The sequence below is a fragment of the Atta colombica genome, unplaced genomic scaffold, assembly GCF_001594045.1.
Source record: "Atta colombica isolate Treedump-2 unplaced genomic scaffold, Acol1.0 scaffold89, whole genome shotgun sequence".
In the NCBI taxonomy this organism is placed as follows: Eukaryota; Metazoa; Arthropoda; class Insecta; order Hymenoptera; family Formicidae; genus Atta; species Atta colombica.
The window spans coordinates 316,999-327,072 of record NW_017259582.1 but is presented as its reverse complement, the minus strand read 5'-3'; the positions used below and the strand labels follow the sequence as shown (position 1 = coordinate 327,072).

The 10,074-nt window shown below is 32.5% G+C and overlaps 1 protein-coding gene across 1 annotated transcript in view; it reads left to right on the top strand.

Annotated features, from left to right (window-relative positions):
* The window catches only part of LOC108693216 (protein scarlet), a 12,659-nt gene continuing 2,585 nt past the window's right edge, over window positions 1-10,074 (top strand). The window contains exons 1-8 of the mRNA XM_018202041.1: window positions 1-130; window positions 203-251; window positions 5,928-5,977; window positions 6,056-6,195; window positions 6,845-7,015; window positions 7,081-7,319; window positions 9,519-9,714; window positions 9,794-9,825. Of these exons, the coding sequence (XP_018057530.1) occupies window positions 1-130; window positions 203-251; window positions 5,928-5,977; window positions 6,056-6,195; window positions 6,845-7,015; window positions 7,081-7,319; window positions 9,519-9,714; window positions 9,794-9,825 (1,007 nt within the window). The remainder of the gene's footprint in view (window positions 131-202; window positions 252-5,927; window positions 5,978-6,055; window positions 6,196-6,844; window positions 7,016-7,080; window positions 7,320-9,518; window positions 9,715-9,793; window positions 9,826-10,074) is intronic.

Here is a 10,074-nt window from a genome sequence, read left to right as displayed (position 1 = left end):
ATGGATGTTAAACTTAATGTATCTCAACGTAGAATGTATCAAGAAGGAACGATGCTTTCTTGGCAAAACTTATCTATTTATGCGATGGACCAGAACCGACGCACTATAAGCAAACAGCTCATCAACAACGGTATTTAAACAAAATATATTATTTCACATGTAACATAAAATGAAACGGTGATGACATCTGTCGCACTTTCAGTTCGAGGTGTGGTACGGCCTGGTGAACTTACTGCGATCTTAGGCAGCAGGTAAATTATCCGTAATCACTGCACAATTAATACAGATCAATTAATGTTCGTAATCAAATTAATAAATAGTAAAACCCAGGTCAATACATTAAACGAGCTATAGTTAGGTATATATTAAATAATATTTATTAATCACAAATTATAATTTTCCAACGATAAGTTTCAACGGTACGTTTCAACTATACTTAGTCCTCATCAGCCGCAGAAATACATAAATACCAAATATATTAGGTGTACAATTTTGCTTCCGCCGTTTTTTTTCCGAAATTCGAGGCTTTATTGTAAAAAACTGGTTATACATTTATGATTCAAAGTATTGTCCATCTTTCTGGCCACTACTTTCTCCCATCTTTCGAGTAGCGTACGAATCCCGCGTCGAAAAAACTGGTCATCTTTTGAGGCTATCCACGATCGATCCAATCGATCCAATTTTTTACTTCTTCATAAGACCGGAAGTGCTGGTCAGCCAGGCCGTGTGTCATTGATCGAAACAAGTGATAGTCAGAGAGAGCAACGTCTGGAGAATACGGCGGGTGGGGTAGGACTTCCCATTTCAACGTTTCCAAGTATGTCTTGACCACTTTTGCAACATGGGGTCGAGCCTTGTCATGCTGCAAAATCCCTTTATCGTGTCTCTCGTTGTATTGCGGCCGTTTGTCTTTCAATGCTCAGCTCAAACGCATCAATTGCGTTTAATACCGATCGCCTGTGATTGTTTCAGTCGGTTTTAACAGTTCATAATACCCTATGCCGAGCTGGTCTCACCAAATACAGAGCATGACCTTGGAGCCGTGAATATTCGGTTTGGCCGTCGCCGTGGAAGCATGGCCGGGAACTCCCCATGATTTTCTGCGCTTGGGATTATCGTAATAAACCCATTTTTCGTCCTCAGTCACAATGCGATGCAGAAATCCCTTCCATCTTTGTCTTTCAAGCAGTTGTTCACAAGCAAACAAATGCCGTTCAACATCTCTCGGCTTCAATTCGTACAGCACCCAATTTCCTTGCTTCTGAATCATTCCCATGGCTTTGAGGCGTTTTAAAATGGCTTGTTGAGTCACTCCCAATGATCGTGCCAATTCTTCTTGATTTTGACACGAGTCTTGCTTAAGTAATGCCTCCAATTCTGCATCTTCGAAAACCTTCTCTCTTCCATCGCTATGCCGGACGTCAAAATCACCGTTCTTGAAGCGTTGAAACCACTCACGACACGTTCTTTCACTAATAGCGGCCTTACCATAAGTATTTGAGAGCATTTGATGAGCCTCAGCCGCAGATTTCTTCATATTGGAGCAAAAAATTAAAACCTCTCGCAAATGATGAGAATTTGGCTCGTAAACTGACATTTTCAATCGAGAATAACTTTATGATGCAGACACAAATCGACTAATCTCTTCTATGGGGTTATGTTGACAGATGCCCAAGTTTATTGTATGACGTCTATAATCTATTTATTTCGACCACCACTTATCGCTAAAGCCATCTATAGGAAAACGGCGGAAGCAAAGTTGTACACCTAATACCATGGTATCTAATTATATTAACATATTATAAGAATCATCTCACATTCGAGTTACAATAAATAATATAACAGATTTCTAAAAATCATCTCATCTTCGTGTTACAAAGGATATATCGCAATCATATCATATGTAATCAAACTTGATAAAAATAAATAATGTAGTGAAGAGTGATTCCGAATCAATTCATCGGTTAATAGCGAGAAAGAGTAGTCAGTATAAATAAATAAATAAATGAATAAATTACATCATATTAATGATGTAGCTTGATGTCATATACAATAAATCATATAAAAAAGATTGTATGTACGTCCTTAATAATATTGTGATAGATAAACTAAATAAAATAAATTATCGTTAAAATTGAAACTATGAAGACATTAAACAGTTTGTAACTTAAAAACTATCTTTAACAATAAAATATATGGTAAACCGATAATAAATTAACTTTATGTACGTGTATATATAAAAATTTCATTAGAATAAAAGCACACCGCGAAACATAAATAACAAATGCTTTAAATTTATAATGTCAATTAACAAAATTAAATAATTATCAAGGAATAAAGAATAAAAGTTATGCGATACTTACAATAATATTAGATATGGGAAAAAGTTCATGGTTTTTTTAATGCTATCTAACGGGAAAAACGCCACGAACTTTTTCCCATACCTAATATGAAGGTAAATACAAATTATATAAAGGGTCTTTCAATAAAGACGCTCGATTTTTAAATGTAAATAAAATAAGTTGTGTGTGAGATATTCACTCAATTTTTTTTATTTGAAAGAATATTTTATGGCATTAAGTATGGAATATAACGTCGCTCAAATCTGCCGCAGCTTCGCTTGGTGACACGTATTCGGGCGGTCCAATTTTCGATGACTTTCTCGCATAAATCTGGCATAAATCTGGCTGAATTTGCTGGATGGCGTTTGTTATGTTGACTTTGAGACCATCAATTGTTTGCGATTTATTCGTATAGATCTGCGATTTAAGATAGCCTCAAAGGAAGAAGTCTAAAGGCGTTAAATCGCACGATCTCGGTGGCCAGTTCACGTTGCCGCCGCGCGAAATAACAATGCCCTCAAATCGCTCGTGCAGAATGTCCATCGTGGCATGCGGTGTGTGGTACATAGCGCCATCCTGTTGGAACCACATGTTATCGGTATCCATATCATCCATTTTAGGCCACAAGAAGTTACTTATCATTGATCTGTAGCGTTCACCGTTGATGGTTATGGCAATGCCTGCTTCGTCTTGGAAGAAGTACGGATCAATGATTCCGCCAGACCAAAATCCACACCAAACAGTGACTTTCTCGGGATGCATTTGGAGCTGGTGTATCTCGCGAATTGGTATCGTCCCAAATTCGACAATTTTGCTTGTTCACATATCCATTTATCCAAAAATGGGCCTCATTAAAGATGATTTGTTTGGCGAAATTTGGGTTAACAATTGCTCCAGAATCCAATCAGCGAACACACGACGTCTATGGTCGTTTACCTTAAATTCCTGGATCAGGAACTTAACTTTTAGGAGTGCAGACCCAAGTCCCGACGCAAAATTTACCAAGTTAAAGTCGCAGAAAGGCCAAGTTCTTGTGAACGACGAGAATTGACCGCCTCGGGTTTTCCCGTACACTCTCACGCACAGCAGCAATGTTATCAGCAGACTTGCGTTTCAGCGACATATTGATGTTGGCTGATTTATCGAACCGGTTGACTCAAATTTGGCCACCAAACGTCGAATAATCGATTCGGCAGGATGGTTGTGGCGAGGATAAAAATCACGTAATGCGCGGAATGTTTCTCGAACAGAGCACTGATTCTGATAATAAAATGATTTTATGATTTGCATACGTTGCTCAACATTATGAGCTTTCATGGTGATTTGCCATACACTACTAAACAATTCACAACCAATTTGACAGATGTCACTTTAACAACATGGCTACTATGATCTAACAAATTTCGAGCGTCCCTATTGAAAGATCCTATATAATGACAAGTTAATATTAATTTCCAAAGCATTCGTGAAACGCTATTGCATTATTCAATTCTTATTTAATGAACGATATAGAATTAGACATAATAATGCTTTAATGCTCTCACCGAATATAGCTCAAGAATATAATGTGCTCTTAACTTAAGTTTTATATAGAATAATAAAAAATTGTACTTGTCAAGAAAATCTCATTTAAGCCATGTTTCGATATATGTAGCAGTATTAAAAATCTAGAGAAAACTAGAAGGGAGAAAGGGAGAGAAGGAGGGAGGAATAAATGTAACATGAGACAAAAGTAACACATATTATAAAAAAAATACCAATTGACCAATAATTATCACTTTCCATCTTTATATATCAATTATATTCTTCCTTCAGTTACTGAATATTACAATACGTATAAACAAGCGAGTTTTAATTTTACTGTTTTATTGAAATATTACATCGAAAATAAGTTTTTAGTATCAGTTTCAATTATACTTTTAATTATATTAAAGATCATGATCTTGATAACATATATTAAGGTTAAAATCATCTGGACTAACTCTATTGATATATTTACAAAAAAAATTTAATTTATTAGTTATAAAGATAAAAATTTTAAAAATTTGTTTATACTTATAATTAAGTACTCTTATAATCATTCTATTTTTATTTTAACCCTTACTACATACTTTTGAGTCATTCGTGTCCTGCGCATTTTTTTTCTTTGAAATCTAAGAGCACTTGGTCAAATACTCTCTTCTATTCTTAAAAAAAAATTTGGCATTTAGAGAACAAGTTTTGTGCATTGATCCCAATTTGTATACCTCATTGCGTGCATCCTTTAACTAAAATAATTCCGAAGTTCATTTCTGGGTAAACACAAATGATCTATCGTGTGTACATTTTTTTTAACAAAAAAAAATTTTTTTTTTTCTATTTTCAACTAGTTCTTGTATTGCGAGAATATTCGCGAATTATTAAAAAAAATTTAACCTTAGAACAAATTAGCCTATAGTAAACATGGCACCCTGTTAAATATTGTCTGTAATATTATATATTATGTTATCTGTAATGTTATAAAAAACATTTTCCTAATAAATTATAAGTTTTTTAACACGTAGCAATAATAAAATACATTGTTTAAAATGTAAATGCAATTACAATATCTTCAATGTATAACCATTCATGTATATTAAAAAAAACATTTTCAAGTTACTAAATAATTCATTTTTTTGACAGGCATAGTTAAACTATTTTTTCCTTTTGTAGTTTGGAATGTCTTTAAGATATTGAAACAATTTTTCTTTTAAACTTTTTGTTTCAGAATTTTATATTTTTGTATGCAATTTTTCTCATTTTGTTAACTATATTTAGTTATAACAATTTATATACAATTTATTATAAATATACACATCTCAGTTTTTGCCTTGCTACACACAATGGGTCTTTCGTGTTCTAGATTAATTTTTATTACTTTTACAAGTGTAAAAAAATTATTAAGTGATTTTTATGTATATTTTGACAACTTTACAAATACTTTCTAAAGCTGTCAAAATATGCATAAATATAATACATAAATATAATACATAAAAATCGCTTAATAATTTTTTTACACTTATAAAAGTGATAAAAATTAATCTAGGAATTCTAAACACGAAAGATCTATTGTGTGTAGCAAGGCTATCAAAAATTGAGATGTGTACTAAAGGTTAAACATTTTTTCTATTTTTTATAGTTTCAAGGATATTTTTGCTTCAAAAGAAAAAACCGATTTTTTTTTCTAAGAGATGTTTCACTCCTTAAAAATGTGACATCAAAAAATTCATGTCTCTTATTATTTTTGTCTATAAAACAACAAATTAAAAATTTATTAAAATTGTAGAAGAATATTTAGGAAATATTTGAGGGGAATATCTTTTCCTTTGGAAGATAAATAAATAAAATACATGTTAATTAACATATCATATATGTTAATGTTACTGAAAAAATATATATTTCCATATGTAATTTGCTTACAAATTGTGTCAGTGTTACACCTGTGTTAACTTTTTACATAATATTTGTATTATTTTTTAACATATTCTGCATCTTGTATTAAATTAAAAAATTGATTTGGGATTCGTGAAATGTGTTAAATTTAACACAAATTTCCCAACTGTGTAGCGGTGCTGGAAAAAGCTCGCTGATGACAGCATTGGCATTTCGCGCAGAATGTAGGTAGAATTCTCATATAATTGAATCTTTAAAGAAGACGAAGACATTCGAAACTTGTTTTTTACTTGGATTGGCAGCCGGCGTTGTGGTGCATGGCGATGTTCGCATCAATGGCATACCAGCCGACTCTTCATATATGAGACGTCATAGTGGCTTTATGCATCAGGAAGACATGTTTATCGAGACGATGACGGTACTCGAGCACATTTGGTTTATGGTGAGATAATTAAACCCAATATATATAACTTAGTACCTAATATGGCCTACTTGTTGTTTGTAGATACTCAGCCAAACATCAATTTACATAATATAACGACCTGTTAATTATAATTTCCCAATGTGACTTTAATATAACTCACGTTTTATATTTTAATTGTATCGTTGAGTGAGAAATTACAGTTAACAGAGGTACGTTACATATATAACTAGTTGCATGGAATTTGCTGAGAGTTATGGATAGTTAGAATAAAATCATCCAAGAGTACGCACTCTTAAGAATTTGCATTGAATTTTAAGATGTAACTATAACAGGCTTTTTTACAATAAGTTATTATCAAAACTTTAAATCTTAAGTCATAAAAAATTGACAAATCATAATCGATTGTGCTTACATATATATAATTCTCACATATAACTGTGACTAGTCCGTAATTTCTTAAGACTTAAAGCTTAGGTAATGGTTTATTGTAGAAATCCTATTACACAGCAACTACAACTCACATAGAACATACTTTTTTAGTTAGCTAATCTGTGTATAAAAGTATTTAAAAATTCTTAATGCTTAAATAGACCATATATTGGTACCTTCACTTTAAAACTTCAAATCCAAACATTACGCGCGCTATATCTTTAACAATCTTTATCAGGCCAGAATGAAATTAGACGGGAGAATTCATTCCTCGGACATTCGTCTCAGGATCAATCGTTTGCTGAGAGACGTCGGTCTGATTGATAGATCTGATACTCGCATCGGTGACGGTAACAATGGTAAGATTCTGTCAGGTGGAGAAAAGAAAAGACTTGCCTTCGCCACTGAGGTGCGTATCCGCGTGTAATTCTAGTCTTTAGTAAGCTTTGTGTAAATTTCCGGTTTTCCTTCCAGCTATTGACGGACCCCGAAATACTGTTCTTAGACGAGCCAACAACCGGATTGGACGCACATTCGGCTAGTATCCTCGTATCGCACATGATCTCTTTCGCATTGCGTAATCGCACGGTTTTGTGCACTATACACCAACCAAGTTCCACTATCTTCGATAGCTTCCATCGTATAATCTTTTTAGCTGACGGTAGAGTGGCATTTGCTGGTACCAGTACGCAAGCAATACAATTTTTCTCCAGGTATACATTTCATCGTTCGGACATGAAATAGAGAAAATCTTAATTTTATTGACAATAAATTGGTATGTAGAATATACAATATTAAACTTCCTATAAAAGAATCTAGCCACGAATGATTTTGTCAAAATTCTACAGAGAAAGGTGTAGCTGTATACTTTCTCCTTGTACTATCTCACTCTAACTGTCTCACTTCATCTTAATTAAAGTATATAAAGGGAAAATGTATATATATATATAATGTCGAAGTTATAGAGTATTGAAATAAAAAAATATCGTAATACATTGTTTTAATTAATGTTTGTTATTCTATTTAATGCTCTGCCAGAAAAATTTTACGAAAAACTACATAGCTTAAGACAAGATCTTAGAAATTCTTAGTTTTTCGTAAATGTTCGTAATGTAACATAAAGTGGTGTTGTTTGTTTGAAAAAACAAGAAATCCTTTGCTTTTTAACATCTCTCTGATGAAAATAAAACGTAAAGCGAATGTCAATAAAACGTTAATGGGAGTGTAAAGAAAGCGTAAGGAGGAAGTAACAGAAACATAAATGAAACCCGTAAGAAGCGAAAATTGGAACATAGAACGTAAAGGAAGCGTCAACTAAACGTTAAAGAAACATAAATAAAAGTATAGATAAGTTCTTCGGCAAGCACGAATAGAATGTTTGTTGAATGTAAACAGAGCGTAATTAGGCACTCTAGAGAACGTAGACGGAGCATCGTCGAGTTCTTAAAACGTGAATGAAATGTAATCGAGGTCCTTGATAAGCAAATAATATTTTAAAATATATTTCATTTATTCGGTGAACATCTAAAAAGAATATATTATACTCTCTTCTTGGAGCCCTAGGGCCTCACTTTAAAAAATTATTTCATTAGAATATAACTGAAAAATCTTTCAATGCTACATCTTTATCCTAGTCTGTGCGGTTTTTTAAAGTTCGAGAAGTTAATTCTCGTTAAGTCCCTCTGGTAGCGGTGCCGCGTACTACTCAACGACGCTTCGTTTTAAAATAAATTTTTTTATTTCTATATCCTGGAAGCATACACAAAACGTATTTGATTGCTCCGTGTACTTTTTGCCGAACGTTTAGGAAGCGTAGACGAAGTACTAATAATGAATGAAGTGTTTAAGAAGTATATCAGTACGCTCCATGTATTCTTTGCGGAGTGTTGAAGAACGTATGAGAAATGTTAATAAAAAAAAAAAATTTTTTAACATGTGGAAAATATGACAGATGTGTTTTGGGTACACTTTACGGAGCGTTTGGGGAGAGTTCATGGAGCGTATATGAATATTCAAAACCACTAAGAGTCAATGGAAAGTCAATGAAGTGTTTAAGAAACGTTAAAATTCTTTGTTCACACTTCTTTGACGTTTCGACAAGATTTATATTTTTATTAGAGACTTTATGTTACTACGAAAAATTAATTTCTAAGACAAACAAACCCTACTTTACATCCTACAAATAACTAGAAAAAATTAAAAATTTCTAAAATCTTGTCTCAATCTATGTAGTTTTTCTGTACTTTTTCATAAACAGTTTTTTCTTCCAAGGTGCTTTACAAAAAATGTTAAAAAATTTCTTCATCAACATCAACACACTTTCTAGCACGAATTAATAAATTGTTTCGGACTTTTTGAAAAATATTTAAAGTTTCATGGGTAATATCAGTAATATTAAATATCATTTTCCGTAATTGTTCTGAATTCTGAATCTCATTTTGAGAACGAATGATCTAGAAAAATCTAGTGATAGTCTATCAAAATAAGATTCAGGAATCAAAATAATAGAATAAAAAACATTAAACAACATTTATTTCGATTCATGTTTTCTTATTTTAATACTCCATAACTCTTAACTCGAAACCGTTTGAAATTGGACATATGTTTATTAGACTTGTTTTCATATGCTGAAGTCGCTGTAGCAGTTTTGAGCACTATGTGAAGGGACATCCTATATATTATATAAATTCTGAAATATTCTGAAATTTCTCATTTTATAATTTTCAAAGAAAACTTATAAAAGCTGAAGAAATTTAAAACGTATTTTTCAGAAATATACATACATTTAAAATATTACAAATTAAATATTGTGATGATATGAGAATTTTTTTTACCAGAAATTCTTTGAAAGAAGCTACATTCTGAATATATTAGATTAAATCATTCACTGTCATTACCATTGTCACCCATAGTCAAGGTTACGAGTGTCCATGCAATTATAATCCGGCCGATTTCCTGATGGCGACTCTAGCAATCGCACCCAGCGGTTCGGACGGTAGCGGAAAAATTGCACAAAAGATTTGCGACGCATTTCTCACGAGCGAAGCATGCAACGAGATCGATGTTATATTACAACGGGAATTCGATACTGCTTGTTTGCAGCGTCACGTAAGTAGAATTGTTACGTAGACAAATATTAATGATTGATTTAAAAGAAATCACACAGAAATTCATCCTTTTATTTCAGACCGGAGAAAATAGTCGCGAAACGCGAGCTTTGTGAGTATCTCATACTAAAAAAAATTCATTAATAGTGCAAATATATCAAAAGTATTTAAAACCTGTATTCACAATTTACTATTTCAAGACTTAAGTAATATTTAAATATTAATATAAGTCTGTGATTGGTTTATATCCTAAGACTGTAATTAAGATATGTAGGTTTTAAATGTAAGAATGGATATGAATATCTCTTAAAATAAAGCCTAAACTCCGACAAAATCGTTTTATCATTTATATTTTAAAATG